The 18,651-nt window shown below is 44.2% G+C and overlaps 3 protein-coding genes across 3 annotated transcripts in view; 2 read left to right on the top strand and 1 right to left on the bottom strand.

Moving 5' to 3' along the window:
- LOC307077609 (active breakpoint cluster region-related protein-like) overlaps positions 1–7,271 on the top strand; it is a gene marked incomplete at its 5' end in the record, with an annotated part of 14,986 nt that extends 7,715 nt beyond the window's left edge. The window contains 8 exon segments of the mRNA XM_079739039.1: positions 380–489; positions 850–989; positions 1,895–1,941; positions 1,943–1,996; positions 1,998–2,034; positions 2,758–2,863; positions 3,281–3,434; positions 5,001–7,271. Coding sequence (XP_079595165.1) covers positions 380–489; positions 850–989; positions 1,895–1,941; positions 1,943–1,996; positions 1,998–2,034; positions 2,758–2,863; positions 3,281–3,434; positions 5,001–5,090 — 738 coding nt within the window. The 3' untranslated portion in view covers positions 5,091–7,271.
- A 10-nt stretch (positions 7,272–7,281) lies between these two features.
- Positions 7,282–9,281, bottom strand: timm22 (translocase of inner mitochondrial membrane 22 homolog (yeast); the record flags this gene model as incomplete). Its single annotated transcript, XM_079738267.1, has 4 exons — positions 7,282–7,771; positions 7,875–7,947; positions 8,400–8,596; positions 9,029–9,281. 4 exons carry the CDS (start codon positions 9,279–9,281, stop codon positions 7,695–7,697), a joined length of 600 nt encoding a protein of 199 aa, XP_079594393.1. The 3' UTR covers positions 7,282–7,694.
- Positions 9,282–9,759: 478 nt separating this feature from the next.
- specc1 (sperm antigen with calponin homology and coiled-coil domains 1) overlaps positions 9,760–18,651 on the top strand; it is a 65,528-nt gene continuing 56,636 nt past the window's right edge. The window contains exon 1 of the mRNA XM_079738548.1: positions 9,760–9,809. The gene's annotated coding sequence lies outside the window, so the exon portion shown is untranslated. The remainder of the gene's footprint in view (positions 9,810–18,651) is intronic.

Raw genomic sequence — 18,651 nt, 5'->3', positions numbered from 1 at the left:
GGCAGGCCAACACTTATCAGCACTTATCAGCACTTAACACCACGTGTTACAAGAGGAGGTCAAACATCTGGCCTGACGTGCTGCTGTCGCTTTAATGCACTTTACTCTAACTTAAATTTCCATTGTTAGCTCATTTTTGAATTGTGTATATCTATGTTAAGGGTATAACCTGTGGAGAAAAGCCTTTGGTTTACAGTTGTCACATGACTGCTTTCATAGAATTGGTTTCATTGAACCACTATCCTTAGTATCCAGAGTTTGATGTAAAACTGTACAGTCTATTCATGTCTGCATGTTGGTCTCAGTCGGTCTGTCTGTTTGCCTGTCTGTCCTCTATTTAGGGAGTGGTAGTTTATATATGCTTTGATTGTTCCAACAGATCAAAGTGGAGTTCTCCATGAAGTTCACGAGTCGGGACCTGAGCTTAAAGAGGACACCGTCCAAGAAGCAGAGCGGAGTGTTTGGGGTCAAAATCAATGTGGTGACAAAGTACGAGTACTCTTTGGTGTACCAAAGTTACTTAGATTCACTCATTGGATGTAGCTTCCAAATGGTTAATTGTAAAGAAAAATGACAGACTTAAAATGTCCTACTCAAAGCCACCATTCTTGTTTCTTCTTGTTTGTCTTCCATAATTCATTAGAATACAAAAAGTATTAGCATTAGCAAGCTTTACACATCACATTACACACCTTTAAAAGAAGAAGAACCCACGTCGTGATCCATGTTGTATCCTAGCCAAAGCCTTCTGTGTTCAAACTTCAACCTCTGTACGCCACCTGCTGTCTTTTACAGTATCGGTCAGAAGTCGATATTAAGCCAATGCCTTTGCCCGCTGTCCTCCTGCAGACGGGAACGCTCCAAGGTGCCTTACATCGTCCGCCAGTGCATTGAGGAGGTGGAGAAGAGGGGCATCGACGAGGTGGGGATCTACCGGATCTCTGGGGTGGCCACGGACATCCAGACCCTCAAAGCAGCGTTTGATACCAGTAAGGCCACACACAACACACACACACACACACACACACACACACACACACACACACACACACACACACACACACACACACACACACACACACAGAGACACGTACACACAGACACAGAGACACGCACAGAGAGACACACACACAGAGACAGACACACAAAAGAGAAAGACAGACACACAAAAAGAGAAAGACACACACACAGAGACAAACGTACACACAGAGAGATCACGTACACACAGAGAGACACACACACAAACAGAGACACACACACACACACAGACAGAGACACAGACACATATTTTCTCTCTCTCTCTCTCTGTTTGCCTCTCCAGCTCATGCTGGTGGGGCCCACACAGCGGGGACCTCTTAGCCCTCAGGTTTATGGGAAAGGGCCTGCCCCGCTCCCAAGGGGGATGTGAGGGGCTCCAGCTGTCAGCTGGGCTCTCTAACTTCACTCCCAGCCAACCGACCCCGCGCACGAGCACACGCACGCGCACACACAGCAGCAGTCCAACAGACGCTCACACAGTACGCTGAGATTTTGGGAAGTCGCGCGCATTAGGAGCTGCGCTTGCGTCCGCGTTTGTCCCCGGTGACTTTCCATGACATCACTGCTGGAGACAGAGAGAGAGAGAAAGAGAGAGAGAGAGAGAGAGAGAGAGAGAGAGAGAGAGAGAGAGAGAGAGAGAGAGAGAGAGAGAGAGAGAAGAGAGAGAGAGAGAGAGAGAGAGAGAGAGAGAGAGAGAGAGAGAGAGAGAGAGAGAGCGAGAGAGCAGCTGTGTTCTCACTCACTCAATCTCAGTGACGGTTGTGACCCAGACCACCGCTCCAGAGTCCCCCTGCCTCTGCTGCAGCTCTGATCGGGTGTACCTGATCTCCTGTTGTGGTCTCCCTCCGTCCTCCAGACACCAAAGACATCCTGGTGATGCTCAGCGACATGGACATCAACGCCCATCGCCGGGACGCTCAAGCTGTACTTCCGGGAGCTGCCCGAGCCGCTGCTCACATGACCGCCTCGACTCTACCGCCTTCATGGAGGGCATCGGTGAGATCAGGACACACACACACACACACACACTACACACACCACCGACTGCCTCTACCCCGCCTTCATGGAGGGCATAGGTGGGGCACCGGGTTCCCTCTAACCCGTTCTGTAACAGACACACACGCCGAGACGCAGACCCACACACACACACGCAGACACACACCACACGTGCACACGCAGAAACACATCCACAGACACACACAAACACACACAGACACACACACGCACACATACACATACACACACCGAGAGAGAGCATTGAGCAAAGAAGTGCAAGAAGACGTGTTTTAAGATTGTCTCGCACCGTACTTAAGATGCTATAATCACACCATAGTGATTTGGTGGTTTATTTTCTGCCACCGTAAGCAGTTGCTGGTTTGAGCTCGGTGTCCACTGGGCCTTCGCTCCGGGTTCGCTATGGGCTCAGACCTTGTTTTGCTTTTAACGTCCACCGATGGATCGATTGTGGAATAAGCACATTGACGTTTTGACCTTTACTGCTCCACGGTGATTGGCAGAAACCACCGTGGTCAAAGAGCAGGGGTCAGAAGAAAATCTGCATAATGTTTAATTATGCAGATGCCTACTCATCTACATGGGAAATGAATGGAAGGTCCCACTGGACGAGCGTAGAGTTGAGTTCCTCGGGGGTCCAGAGTAGGCGGCTGAAGAGGGACTGATTTGTATCAACAGTCTCACCGTCTGTCTCTCTTCCCACAGCTCTCTCCGACCCTGCAGCCAAGGAGAACTGCATGATGCACCTGCTGCGAACTCTGCCGGACCCCAACCTCATCACCTTCCTCATCCTGCTGGAACACCTCAAGAGGTACACACGCACACACACACATATACACATACACACACAGACACGGACACACACACACACACATCAACACACACACACACACACGCACACACATACACACTGATATACACATACACACACACATATACACACACAGACACGGACACGGACACAAACACACACATACACATACACACATGGACACTGATACACACACACACACACACACTTAAACATCAACACACACACTCACACACAAACACACACGCACGCACACACATTAACACACACGCACGCACACACATCAACACGCGCGCACACACATCAACACACACGCACACACATCAACACACACACAGAAACACACACGGACACGTCCAAGGGGTAGTGTTATCCGAGCCGTGCCTCCCGCTGGGTCCTAAGTGGTTTCTGCTGCAGGGTGGCGGAGAAGGAGCCCATCAACAAGATGTCCCTGCACAACCTGGCCACCGTGTTCGGCCCCACCCTGCTCCGGCCCTCCGAGTCCGAGATCGCCAAGAGCCTGAGCATCACCACCGCCTCCGACATCTGGTCCCACGACGTCATGGCACAGGTGCAGCCGCGTGTGTGTGTGTGTGTGTGTGTGTGTGTGTGTGTGTTGCGGGGGGGTATGGGTGTTTGAGCATGTGTGTTGGATAACATTCCAATGCCTTTCGGCAGGAACAAGTTGGAAAGACATGTTGGAACTGTGTTCATACCGGAATGGAAATGATTATAGATCTTGGACTCGGATATAGATATAGACTTTTTTGGGGTTAATATTGAATGTTCTTGGCAAATCTTTTCCTCATTCTTCCGGGATGTCACTATTTACCCTGGATTTTGTCAAAGTAGCTGTCACTTTAAAAACCTAATCAGATATTCTCACACTTCCCTACACAGAGGAAATTGAGTTTCCTTTGTGTTAAAAAGCAATCAAACAAGGGGGTTGATTGCGCTACTTTCTAACACTGAAGTTAAAAATGCATTTGAGCAGAATATAGTGCAGAATGAATAATAGATCTTCTTGGCAAGATCTCTCCTCATCCTTCTGGGATATCGTTTGAAACAGAGAGGGATTCAGATCCACCAGCTTCAACACACCACCGCAATGCAGTCTCAGTTTGACTACAATGTAGTGACTTTCCATCAACACACGATAGTTCCAACAGGAGACCTGCTGTCAGATTGGACCCCCCCGCCCCCCTGCCGTCGTGGTCTCTCCCAGCTGTTATCCAGGCCACTGGCCGTCCCGTCATCTCGTGGGGGCGGGGGGTGGGGGGGGTGTAATAAATAGACGCTTCCTGTTCGCACATATCTCTTCTGAGCTGCGTAAACACCGTGCTGCGGTCCATCATCCTAAATGAGCGCCGCCGTGGCGGTGGAGCAGGAAGTCATCGCTCTCCATTAGGGATCAAGCCCCAGTGTTTGTAATCAAGGCTTTATTAAAGCGGTCCGTGTTTACTCGGTCAAGTGGGGAGTTTGTCCAACATCGCACACACACACACACACACACACACACACACACACACTACTGGGATAAATGAGAGATGTGTGGCGACAGCAGATACCAAATATGACCCTCACAGGTCCCATCTGTGTGGACTTCCATCTGGGTGTAGGTGCCTGCTGGCTTCTGTACTATATCGTAGAAGAAAGTAGAACATATTACCGAAGGAATTGCGCCAGGAAGTTATTAATGTGATTTTCCTACTGGGCGGCTGCCAATACAAGACTGTAATGAATCCGTTATTAGAAACCGGCAATAGTGTTCTGGCTGGATGCGTGTTCCAGTTAGAACAATATAATGGGAATACAAGTGGATTAAAAGCTTTGGGAAAGATCTGAGTGGGGGAAATAAGCTAGTGTGGCATGCTAAATTCTCTCTCTTGTCCTTTCTCTCCCTCTCTCTCTCTCTCTCTCTCTCTCTCTCTCTCTCTCTCTCTCCCATTCTCTCCCTCTCCCTCGCTCTCTCTCTTTCTCCCTCTCTCTCTCTCCCTCTCTCCCTCTCTCTCTCCCTCTCCCTCTCTCTCTCTCCCTCTCCCTCTCTCTCTCTCCCTCTCCCTCTCCCTCTCTCTCTCTCTCCCTCTCCCTCTCTCTCTCTCTTTCTCTTTCTCTCCCTCTCCCTCTCCCTCTCTAGGTCCAGGTGCTGCTGTACTACCTGCAGCACTCCCCAATCTCCTTCGCGGAGCTCAAGCGCAACACGCTCTACTTCTCCACCGACGTCTAACCCCTACCAGGGGCAAGGGGGTTTAAGGGACGACCTCGTGGTGCCGCCTGTTTCTAGAAGCCTCTCAATTGTACAGACCCCCCCTACACGCACACCTACCCCCTCATGACAAGAGTCAAACAACTTCATGTGTGGAGGAGACCCCCCCCACACACACACACTTTCCCCAGTCTTTCTAGTAATTTCTGATGACCCATCCATCCATCTGCCTACACACACAAACAAACACAGGCACACGTCCTCGTCTCTGTACTGTACATTAATCTGATGGAACTCATGCGCGGCCGCGTTCCTGGTTCCATTCCCCCCTCCCCCCCCCCCCCCCCCCACCTCTTACTGTTTCCGCATATGACCCTGATTGGAGCCAACGACTACAGAGTTCCTGCCTACAGCTGACACGGGAACACCAGTAGGAGAGCCTGCCGCAGCCCGGGGGGGCCACACATGTGTTTGACCTATCGTGTGGCGGGGCCCTGATGATCCAAACGGGTCACTTCCAGCCCACCTTGTTCCCATTATGAGGCATTCACTAAACAAATGGAATTTGCATATTTTACAAAAGAAGAAGAATAGTTTTGTTTAAAGGACCATTTGTTGTTTTTTTTGTATCATTTTTCTGTCTTTGTGCGCTCTCTGCTGTTGTGCATGTAATGGAGGAGTGTGTGTGTGTGTGTGTGTGTGTGTGTGTGTGTGTGTGTGTGTGTGTGTGTGTGTGTGTGGACTCTGCAAATCAGGATTTGCCAGGAAGCCATCTTAATACAGGACTGGCGTTACGATCTTTGTAGTGACAAACAAGGGTTTGTCAGTGTACAAAACATGGCCCCCTCTTTCGGTTGTTGGCCAAGTTTGCCCTATTTATTTTAAAAATATATATAAATATTATGTGTGCCTGTACAGTTCTGTGCGACTAGAGTCAAGCTCTAAGGAGTCTGTTTTTTGAAGTTTATTCAGGTAGTGATGTTTTTTAGACTAATTTTCTCAATCACCATGTCCATGGTTGGTAAGCTGTACTGAAAGGATCACAAACCGTTTGAAGTCTGCCAATTGATTTGAAATCACAGTTTTAAAGAAGAGCGCTAGAGGAGACTTGAGGGTAGTGTCATGTGCCGAGGGGGGTAGGGAACGAAGCGTAATGGAACATTAGCATTTTTGTTCTTCTTGTCGTTGCATCGCTAGCCTGTTCGAGATGTTTTACTGCACCGGTATATCGATGAGATGATTTGTGTAGTTGCCCTCATTGCATGTTCAGCTCAGTCAGAAACAGGCGGGTTAACGCAAAGGTAGTTTGACTCCACTCGCTCTTCAGCAGACAACAAGCAGAGATCCATCACTGCTCTGTGCAAATCCAACCTTTCTGCTGTCAAGCCTGTGACATATCTTAAAGTAAGCACTGCTAGATGAGTACTATTTGATATTTTTAATATAAGAATAAAATAAATTCATACATTGTATTTTACTTTCTTTGAGAAGAAATTCAGTATACTGTATTGAGGCTAAATGTCAATGTGAACTTTCCTTTTTTTAAGTAAAATAAAATGTACCAAAACACTGTCACCTTGTGTCTTTGTGTTGGAACTGAGGCCGAAGCTTACTTGAGACTGAGACTATGAGCTACAACCAAACTGCTTAACATAATTATGTAAATTGTTGTATGTTAGAATGTCCAAATTTGATTGAAATACTGAATAGAGCCGAGCTCCCAAATCTCAGTATTGCAATTATCGATTGACTTTTACAATTTACTCCCACCTTTTAGGCCTACAGAATATCAAGATGGCTTTTCAGTGCTATCTAGGCCTATAGCTCCCCCTAGTGTTGATGGGCCATTCTACTGACCAGCTATATTCTGAAGTTACTATTTACATACAATCCATTCAAAGAGGTTTTAAATAACACATGGCATGTAACAATGGTTTATCTGCTTTCTGAGGTATGATTGATCTTATTAGAAAGCTAGCTGTGAACACATTGGATGTTAAATATTTGTTGCATGAATTAGGCAGGGTAGTGTACTTAATACAAACACCACACATGTTTGTGTTTATACATGTATAATAGATTAAAGATGTACAATGACATTTGCAAATCAGGGATAAACTGTTACGACTTTATCCACATATGAAATTCACAATTCCAATATGTTACATGAAAACAAACTATGTTTTTTTACAGACATTAATTACAGGCTAAATGTAAGACCATTACAGTTTTCATCTGCTCGTGTAGTAATTTTTAATTGTGTAAATGGTCCAGCAGATTCATTCACATATATATTATTAACATACATATCAAAGTGGTCAACTTTGAAAGACATCAGGTAAACGATGCACGCCTACTCTCTGGACCACCATAGGGCAACCATTGCACCACGCAGTGTGCAAACTAATACACAGACCTTTTGACAAAAAAATAAAATCGTCCAATCAGAAGTCTGCATGAAGTGATGACAAGCTTTGATCCGATCTGATCCTCCTCTTACTGCGTATCATTCCTCATCCACGCTGAGGCTTGTACAAGGTGAGAAAAACGGTCACATCTTCATCCTGGTTCATGGCGTTGGGGCAGAATGAAAAGGCCCATAGAGTCCCAAGTCCCAGCCCGGTCTCACCGCAGGTAATACTCGATGGCTGCAGAGAAGGCAGCGAACCCTCCACATCCAAACACTCCTGCCTTCAGCCCGGCTAGGTCAAACACACACAAAAACAAACACAAAGAGTGTTTCATAAAAATACCAATAAAAACATACAAGTGTAGTTCAGAGCGAGAGGGAATGGAAATTCTTACCACGGAATCCTATGACGCCCCCGGTCACACAGCCACTGTAGATTGCATTCTTCCAGTCCGACTTTCCCCTGTACTGTGAAGAGCAACGTTGAATATATATATATGATTAGAATTTAGAAATGTAATGGATACAATCTGTCTCTTTAATATTACTGTTTTTGATATAGTTTAAAACAATCAACTTTAGAGAACAGTGATAACACACCTGGAAACAATGTTGTAGGAAAACATTTAACAAAGTTTAACATAGTAACGCCAAATGGGGGTGCTATAACAACATGGTCTACTGTAAACGGAACTACTGGAAATGGCAACACTTTGCTAACATTTCAGGGAAATGTAAAAATGTGTCTTCATAGTTCATAATAATGCATTTGTTTTTCAATTATGACCCCGGCAAGATTTTATACATGAGGGGATTCAGTTGTAAAGATTGTAGGGCAATATCTATAGTCCAACAACTTCCCAAATAGACAGAAACAAACTGAAATTATGATGCAGAGCAACAACATAGAGGTAACGTACTGATTCTATGACGCATTCTGTGCATGAGAACATGGCGCCGATCATAGCGAAGTTCTTGGCGTATGACATCCCTCTCTGGCCCATGTCTTTGAGGACCTCGCGTGCTGTTGGAGTTCTCATGGGGTCCTTGGGGTCAAAACCCACGTTTGTGTCGATACCCGCTGTGAACACACCAAAAGCTCCACCAAGGACGAATCCTGTGCAATGAAGAATAAAAAAGAATCAAATGTTGTTGAGGGATTTGAGGCACAGGATATAATCCCTGTCTTGAATGCCTAGGTGTTATGAATCTAATGGCTCAGTCTCTTGCAACGTTAGAGCCTGACATTAACTGAATCGAAAGTTTTTTCTGAATCGAGAGGACTTGACATTTCGAGTCTTGCTTTGTATTTGTCATGCCTGATGACGACATACACACAAACACAATCACGTGTGTGACAAGTGATACATAATTGATGACAATTTGAATGCCTGTCTACACGAATCCATTGCATGTCTGTCATTTGGTTGAGGCTCGATGAAGACAGTACAAGCTAAGGCAATATCAGCTACATATCGAGAGTAATACATATAGACATGCACTTACGTCTAATGAAAACATTATATTTTATACTGAATGTAGCCCATACCTCCAACACATGCTAGAGCTGCCTTAAAGGTACAGCTCTCCATTGCTCGCTCGATCATCTTCTGCTCGTCGCTTTTGTAAGGAACTGGAAGTCCTGCCATGACGGCTGGATTAAGATCTTTGATCGGCCTCCTATCGCCGATAAGATGTTCCAGAAGCATACTATACTGGAAATGTTGGGCATCATCAACATTGAAACTAGAAGGGCTTGAACCTTGAGCGCCGGATTCAGGAACATCCGTGGACGCGGCCATGTTTTTCGATGAAGTGAGTCTAGGTAAATACAGTTAACTATTAAAAAGAGTAGATTCTTTAACTGTAAGGTCTTGAACAGGGAATAATAAAAAAAAATGCTATCATAATAGAATAAATATCTGTACTGTAACACTGTAAAGTGTTGTATTCTATATAATATATTACACAAATCAAGGAATTATTTTCTATACAACTATTAGTGTTCGTGTTAGCACATTCGCCAAATATTCACATCCCTGAGTTGGTTATCATTTGATTTATTTTTAAGTATTGATTGAGTAAATCGTGCACTCAATAGTAAGACTTTAGTGAATCAACCGTTATTTATTTGATAGTTTATAATAGTTTTTAAATAACATTTACAGTGTAGATAAAGAAAACTACAGTACCCAGAGTTCACCACGGACAATGCACCAAACTCACGGGCTCCATCTAACGGCTCGTGCCGTAATTAGCCGATACTTGTATGACACGCGACAGGCGCGAGCATCCAGTAGCAACAGCAGAGGAGCCGCAATATCGAAAAGGTAAGGTGCAGAACAAACTTTTATCCCCGGCGTACTTTTAGTTCCTACGGCGAAATGTATAATTAATTTGACCGAGTGACAAGTGAATATTTTGCTCTCACAAGCATTTCAGTGAGCCAAATTTAGAGAAGATGTCAGAGTCGTTTTTTGCCCGTGATGGCTTTGCTATCTTCACCAGACTGACGGCTCCTCGCCTATGGCATAAACCGAACGGTTTGGCAACTTTATGCAAATGCTAGTGTAAGTCATCCTTATCCTACGTCCTATTCAATTGGCTATACTTAATTCAAGGTTGAGCGTTGTTGTTTTTATTTACAGTCGTGTGACTCGGTCAGGTTGAGTGCGTTGAATGATGCATGGAGGTTCACGGCTACCGCTTCTCTAGGAAGTCCAGTGTGTGGAGAGGTTTGGCAGGCACGACGCATTCCACATTAAGGTTTTATGATGCACCTATATTAATGCCCCGTCTGTGGCGGAAAGGTGCGTTGTAAAATCATTAGGAAACCAATATGTTGCCATGTGTTACTGTTGCCACTGTCCAACTGCCAAACTTGAGGTGATTAACGAGTAGCTGCTTTTCTCTCTATCAATATACTGTGCTCATTTATACTATGCTTTTTGAACAGCTACGTGACAAAATACTGGTAGACTCACGAAGCATATGCATCCAAAGTTACTCCCAAATAATTGTGCCTTTTTGTTTTGAAATTGGCATTTCATATTGCCAGCGGCTAGTTTCTAATGCACTGCTGCAAAAGACAGGCATTTATTGACGGATCCTACGTGAAACTTTGAACACTTGTAGTTCCGTATGTTAGGGTCCTACAATAATCTCGTAGCAATCAGTTATAAACTATTTGAATAAGCTACAGATGATTGACTAAATGTATTGCTCTTAAATTGACGCTAATTAAATATCTTTAAATTTGTGTTGCTTTAAACATCATACATTTTTCTTGGATCTGAATTGTAAAGCCCTGACCATAGGAACAAATGAAACGTCATACTTTGTCTAATTTTTTGAAGTAGGCCTATGCTCCAAAATAAAATACTAAGCAATTGCAACTATGCAATATGACTTCCTCTTAGCTACCACAATTGTGAACGTTTTAGGTAATAACACCTTTTTTCTTTTTCATGACAAGCAAGCCTATACCAGATGGAAACGGCTCTAGAATTTTTTCGTTGGCGGATAATCTGAGCTGAGTTGAGAACTGGCTGTCCCCGACAGAATGAAACACATGCAGATGGTGTCTGAGGTATGGTCAACCAGTCAAAAGTAGGCTACTGCAGTAGGCTAATTCTGATCATTATTATTCACAATCTCAAATAGCCATGACAGACATTATTTGATCTTGTTGTTTGCCATTCGTATTTTGATAGTGAAGACAGGAAAGGGGTAGGGTAAAACATAAGTATTGTGTGACGAAATTTGGCCCCTGTTGGTTGTTTGGTTGGTTTTGGTATTTTTATAGAACTGTATATGTCATTGAAGGCAGTGCATATACACCTTTGCTTTCTGTTCCCGTGTATGTCCTCAGGAGGTGACAGTAGCAACAGCAGCAGTGTATTTTCGTCCTGGTCCATAACTTTTCCCAAACTTGTACTGTTATAGTGTCCTCGTAAGGCTGCAGGAGTGTGTCCACCTCCAGGTCCTTTCATTGGTCCTCTCCTCTGTGTCCTCATAAAGCTCCAGGAGTGTGTCCACCTCCAGGTCCTTTCATTGGTCCTCTCTTTGTCCCCATAAGGCCTCAGGAGTGTGTCCACTTTCAGGTCTTTTCATTGGTCCTCTCCTCTGTGTCCTCATATGGCTCCAGGAGTGTGTCCACCTCTAGGTCCTCTCTGTGTCCCCATAAGGCCCAGGAGTGTGTCCACTTTCAGGTCTTTTCATTGGTCCTCTCCTCTGTGTCCTCATAAGGCTCCAGGAGTGTGTCCACCTCCAGGTCCTTTCATTGGTCCTCTCCTCAGGTGTCCTCATAAGGCTCCAGGAGTGTGTCCACCTCCAGGTCCTTTCATTGGTCCTCTCCTCAGGTGTCCTCATAAGGCTCCAGGAGTGTGTCCACCTCCAGGTCCTTTCATTGGTCCTCTCCTCAGGTGTCCTCATAAGGCTCCAGGAGTGTGTCCACCTCCAGGTCCTTTCATTTGTCCTCTCCTCAGGTGTCCTCATAAGGCTCCAGGAGTGTGTCCACCTCCAGGTCCTTTCATTGGTCCCCTCTGTGTCCTCATAAGGCTCAAGGAGTGTGTCCACCTCCAGGTCCTTTCATTGGTCCTCTCCTCGGGTGTCCTCATAAGGCTCCTGGAGTGTGTCCACCTCGTGGTTGTTTCACTGATCTTCTCTATGTCCTCATAAGGCTGGAGGAGTGTGTCGACCTCCATATCCTTTCAATGGGTATCACTGCTGTTCTCATCTGACCAGCTTGTCAGACATCCAGCCACCATCATAGTTTAACTTGAAGTTGTATTGATTAATAGCAAGGCATGAATACACAGAGTTTTTCTCCTACCGAGCATTGGTTATTCTATTTAAATTGTGAATAAATTAACTTTTGTAAAGTGACTTTTATACGTCTACGCACCATGAATTTGTAGTTTCTTAGGCATATGAATATGCTGCGTCATCATTTCAGGACAACTAGGTCGCTCATATCAACAGGACTAGGAAGCTGTGTGCTCTTCCACCTCGTCCTACATCCATCCCTGTCCTCTAGGGAGAGTGGTTATCTAACTCGTATCATGAACTGGAGGAAATCACGCTGTATGTATGACGGACGACCAGAAATGACATAGGAGTCAGTCTTTCTGCCTGCCTGCCTGCCTGCCTGCCTGCCTGCCTGCCTGCCTGCCTGTCAACTCAACACAGTTCTGTCTATTGAAAGGAGCTGAAGAGAGCTGTTAGAAGGCTGTTATCTCCTGAAGAGTGGAGGTCTGGCGAGGATTGCAGTGGACTGGCATGTCCGTTGGGCCACAAGAGGAGCCCCTAATTACAAAGATAAGGAAAATTAAGAATGAGGAAGTCGACAGAGTGGAGGCACCTTTGTTTCTGACGAAAGGGAAAGGCTATTCCTTGGATGACTTCAGGTCCAATTCATGTGACATGATTCTTAATATAACACAAATGTAGCACAGTATGTATGTATGTATGTATGGACAGGTATTTAGCACAGTACTTTCATTTTTAACACTTCAGATGAATGAAAGGATCTTGTATCAGCACCCAAATAAAAACTGTTACAAGTCCAATCTCATTTTATTTCATTACATTCGCTATCACACATCATTGGTCAAATGTTAGGTTTTGAAGTCTCACAACAATATTTAATCAAATGTCCCAGTGACAGCTGGTGTGCTTGTGAATTACCCCACCCACATTCACTAACTATAGGGAATGTTGCCATTTCTATAAATGGCCTATGTAGGCCGAGTCATTTTTGTCAAAGTCACTGCAGGGATGGTGTCTGTGAACATTAATGTCCCACTTACACAGCCTTTGCTTCAGTGTTTACATTAGTCATGGCTCAGTCATTATTATCCTTGGTTTAGTTTTAAGTCAGGTTTGTATTTCAAGGCCTTAAATTAAAGGGGTTCACAGGTCCACATTAAATGTGCAAGAAGTTGTTGTTGATCTATAATTGGATGATAGTCTAATTTGCTACCGGGGAACAGGACGAGCTAGTTTACAGATGACGTCTGACCGTGATGACGTCTGCACATGTGGGAGTGGCAGTAATTGCATGCAGATAACAAGAGTTGATAGATGTATGACCATTGTGTGTTGCCTTTCTGTCTGTCTGTCTCACCCAGACCATTCAACAACACCACCCACAGTGCCTCATCAAAAAAATACCACATTCCAGAAGCTTTTGTGTGAGGTGCAAAAATTTCACAGGACACTCCTTTTAAATTAGACAGTGTTCATACATTGTAATTGTTGAATTTTGAATACCCTCATAGACCATCATGCAAACACTCTTATAGACTACAGCCAGTGTTTCTATGGGAACCACCTACTCTCAACATGCAGAAAGAGAGCCCATGTGAAGTCCTTAGGCCATGGCTCTGACTTGTGAATGTTTAGCATTGATGAACTTTGACACTGACCAAACAGGAAGCTGAGCCCACATGGGAGCTTGTTTTTGAGAAGGATAAGTTGTAGGCGTTTAAATGTATTAAATATAGATGCAGCGGCTTCCACTTCCTTAATGTTTATCCAAGAAAAGCAGTGGAGTATGAAAATAGTCGGTTGATATTTTAGTGGTTTGGGAGCTTGACTCCCAGCCGGAAGATTCTGGATTCAAAACCAAAGTCTACCTGTTGGTATCCCTGGGCAAGAAGCCTTATCCCACCTAATACCACCATCATCAATTTCACGTATCTAAACGGCTTATACCTTTTGAAATGGCCCTTTCAAATCCTAGTGGTGTTTCCACCTGTTATTAGGGGTGTACAGGTTCCTGGCTCAGTAGATCAGAAGGCCTAAAGTGAATCCAAACTGCTATTGACCTGATATAGGCCATCACTTGACTCAGCGCATTTTGACTCGCTGTGTTGGGTGCGGATTTATGCTGACGCTCTCGTCTGGAAGCTCTTTCATATTCGGGTGCTGTGCAGTAGTTATGCTGTGTGGAGCTGCATAATTCACAACAGACCACAGGCAGTCAGGAGAGAGCTTTTCAAAGCTAAAACTGATCCACGTATCTACCCATCACAGAGTACGTTTTATGTGTGACTGTCTGGAAATATTCGGATTCCAGCTAAAACCCGATTTGAAGCAGGGATTTTTGCCAACAGCTGTCTCCAGTATGTGTGTCGTGTCATTTTCCAGGCTTTTTCCGAAACAGGTATTTTAGCAGGTGACACAGCAGACCCCGTCACCCATTTTGTTGAACAGAGAACAAGACTTAAACCGAAACGCAAAGTTTCCTCATAAGTAATAGAATATATTTGAAGTGCAGCACACTGCCTGGCCACAATGTTCCTCCTTTTAACTGCCACTGTGTCCTCTGCTGGGATCGGTGTCCTGGTGTGTACTGGTTTCATGTCTCCCCCAGTGTGAAGGGGAACAGAGAGGCAGAGCAAAGCCTTTCTCTCAGCATGGTGCTCATAGCCTAATCCATCCCACTTCCTCTTGTACTTATACCCAGCTAAAGAGTTTGCACACCACATTGCTTCCCTACGTCCAGATGCTGCACAGATGCGTGAGAGCTGCTGACGTGGTCCTACCAACACGTTAAATGTATAACGCATACATTAACACATTCTGGCTTTTTTATGTTTATTGTGTTTAACAACACTGAAGCATGGGCTGCTTTGTTTGTGCTGTAGGGAAAAAAAGGAAATGGGTTTTAAAGAGCTAACATTTGGTCAATATGTTTCGGGAAATAGTTGAAGTTCTAAATGCTTAGAGTTTTGTAGACTAATCGTTAAGGGACAGTGGAACAAAATGGATTCCTAGTTTAGCAGGTCAATTATATTATAAAATGCAATGTTTCTATAATGTTTCTATAGCAACCTATGGCTGCCATATGCAGTCACCTCTCCCAGAAACTGTCACGTACAACTGTCGAGCTACCATGGTCATCATCAGCAGAACAAACATTCATTACAAGAGAGGTTGTCTCTCATGTAATTGTTTGAAACTAAGCACAACTAGACACTGGTTTTTTTTTAAAGCTAATCGGCAGTAACCCTGCCTGGCTTTCATGTTTATGAGCCTACCACAAAGGTGTGTACTTAAGGGCTGGTTTTAGTTAAACCTCAATTCCCATTAAGTGTTTCATTACAGTACCATGTTGATGTGTACATCAGCATTTTATTTCCTGGACTGGGGTAAATCATTATTTCCTGGACTGTTCACCCTCACGATTATTTTGATAGAAATTTGCTTTGCGCAATTTAATTTATTTTGCCTAATATTTCTTTAATTAAATATGCACACATTGTCTTATGTGAATTTGCTTCTTGACGATTTCTGTTTTGTTCTCTTTATCCACACCTATAAGCGGTATTGCAGGTGTGTATTTGGACCATACTTCACTGTTATCAAAAGAGTTTTGCCATTGTGAAGTCAGTCAATAAGCAGTTGGTTTACTGGCAACGTGAACAGAGAATAGAAAAAAAAGTTAACTCTTCAAAGTTAGTTGAAGAGTGAGTCTGTAGCATTAGCTCCACCAACCCTCTAGGGCCGAAAAAACACTATTGGGCAATGGAAAACATATCATTAACCAAGCGTTTTTTTCTTTTTCTTTCCCCAGAACGGTCCCCACCGACACCCAGTTTGTAACATTCTTAATTCTCTAAAACATTGGATTTCCTCATTTGATGATAGTTAGTGACTTAAGGGTAGGGTTGGCAAGTTGGATAAACCAGAAAGAGATAGATATCAAACCGAAAAAATCCCACCCCCACCTTTTGGCCCCCCTCTTAAGCCACTCCCCAAAAACAGGTGACTGGCAAGTTAGCCACCTGTAAAAAATCTGAAGATGAGCGAGTACTATCAGGAAGCAGGGTAGGTAGGTAGAAACATAATATTACCAATTATGCTGGGTTTATAGGGTTCGGAAAAAAAATCGATAACCTAAAATAATATTGATTGATTCATGGCGCATGCTATATACATTTGATCGTGACACGTTGTCTACATTTGACATGGCTGGCTTGATTTGCGGGATCTATGTCCTGTAATCTCATCTATCTACAAAACAGTGTTGAGATGGTGAGTAAGCCTAACAACAACAGAAGAAGAAGCGGAACATCAAAGATGTTCCGCTTCTTCACACAGAATGTTACGATTTGTTTACACCAAAACACTACCTAAAACTACCATGAGCGTCTAGATTTGTTTTCAACTTAACCTTAAACGTTTTGCAATACATCTCTTTGCAAAAGAATTGCAATATATAACACAATATATTGAATTGTGACCCTTCGATCGTGATGTGTATCCTACCACCAGATTCTTGCCAATGCCCACCCCAAGGTAATTTGAGAATTCTGGATGTGTTCTTGTCACCCATGCTGACCTTGATAATAGTTAATACTGAAAGAAAGCTGTCAATGTTGCCATGGCAGTAAGTGTTTCCTAGGCAACAGCTTTGGCTGTACTATTGAGATATAAAAATAATAATAATAGTATTGGACACATTTAAATATATTTCCAGCACAAATGTTACATTTGACCCAACTGATGAACTGAACTCTATTTTTAGAATCAAAGGAATAGCAGAATAAAACGGGCTAGGCTCATTATCTGGCACATTCGGTTTGAATCCCTGTCTTTGCCCTTTATTTTTACTTCTATGCTTGTGGAGACTCTGACTCAGCGCTGCTTCCTGTACAGAGGAGGAGATGGGGGAGGGGGAGGGAGGAGGAAACACTTAAGATGTCCCATGTGTTTGCCTTCCATGTTAGTGTATCACCCCAAGGGATTACAGTATCGAACCAACCAGTCTGGTCCAGCATTATGTATCTCTTCCCCTGCCTCCGAGAACAACTAATCTTTATGGCTGTCCATTATTTATTAATGCCTGACCGGAGACTGACCCAAAGGTCTGGTTTCCTCTCGTTTCAAGTAGCCTCTGAAAACAAGTGTCCATTTGAAAGAAATTGCCGTATTATTATTTTATTTAGAAACATATGATTGAGGCTAGTCACAATTATATAACATACGTTTTGGCTATGAATTTGGAGATGCTGTAGCTCATTATATGATTATCATTGTAGGATTGTAAGTCCACCAATACCCATCAGGGATTCAAGAGGGCACAGCTGGCCCAGCAAAGCTAATTGAAACATAAGAACATAGGTATCGGGTGCCAGGCCCTTCCCACACAAATCTCTTGCATACTTCCTGTCTAGTATTTGCAGTTTATTTTTTCTACTTTTGTGGTGGTGCTGGGGTGTGGTCAGGGTGAAGTTATTGGTTCACCATTCAGTCCAAACCGAGGCCTGTGTGATCTGAGGCCCGAGAGCAGTGTGCCTCTCTGCCCACTCACTCATGTCTCTGGCATGCTGAGCGCTGTGGGATACAAATTAAAACAGTTTGGAAGTGCAGAAAGCGAAAGGCCTATTCCACAGAATTTCCACCCGCGTGTTGAGAAGAGACTTAGTGTGACAAAGAGTGCTTTTGTCTGCATGGTAGGCTATTGTTTAGATTGGAGCCGCCAAGACAGTTAAACTCTCAATCCTGATGCATCCATGGCTCTTGCCCCAAGCCATGGACTAATCTCTACCTCGTCGGAGACATACAGCCGGGTGCCGTATTAGACGGCCCCTGGTCGCTGAAGTGGCTGAAGTACCACAGGTCGTTACCTCATACTGACTAGGCTTTAAACAAACCGCATATAATGGACCAATTGTGTTGTCACAAAACCACAGAAAACATGCATGATTCAAGGCACAATCAGATGACAAGCCGCATAAAGTCGAGGAACCTCCTGATTCAAACCAAAATAGCCATTTTGTGTTAGGATAAAATAAGTATCTGTCTGTAGTCTCCTGGTGCAGCAGCTTTCTACCAAACAAGAGCCCAACTCTTCTGCTCCCTTTTCTCTTGGCTTTCTGCTAAGACAAACCTTGGAAAAACAGTAAGCGAATAGAGGAAGAAACCTGTGCATGGCTAGAGCCCTTTCAGTCTCTTACGCTCTGTCTCTGTCTGTGTGTGTGTGTGTGTGTGTGTGTGTGTGTGTGTGTGTGTGTGTGTGTGTGTGTGTGTGTGTGTGTGTGTGTGTGTGTGTGTGTGTGTGTGTGTCATAGAGAGTCAAATCAACTCCTATTATCTTACCCTCATCTAGAGAGTGGTAACTGTTCCTGGTTCTTGGGGCGTTCTCCCTTCACTGTGTTTGAC

This window comes from Pollachius pollachius (assembly GCF_949987615.1).
Source record: "Pollachius pollachius genome assembly, chromosome: 6".
NCBI classification, from domain to species: domain Eukaryota; kingdom Metazoa; phylum Chordata; class Actinopteri; order Gadiformes; family Gadidae; genus Pollachius; species Pollachius pollachius.
The sequence above is the reverse complement of the archived record's forward strand: the minus strand, read 5'-3'. Positions and strand labels throughout refer to the sequence as shown.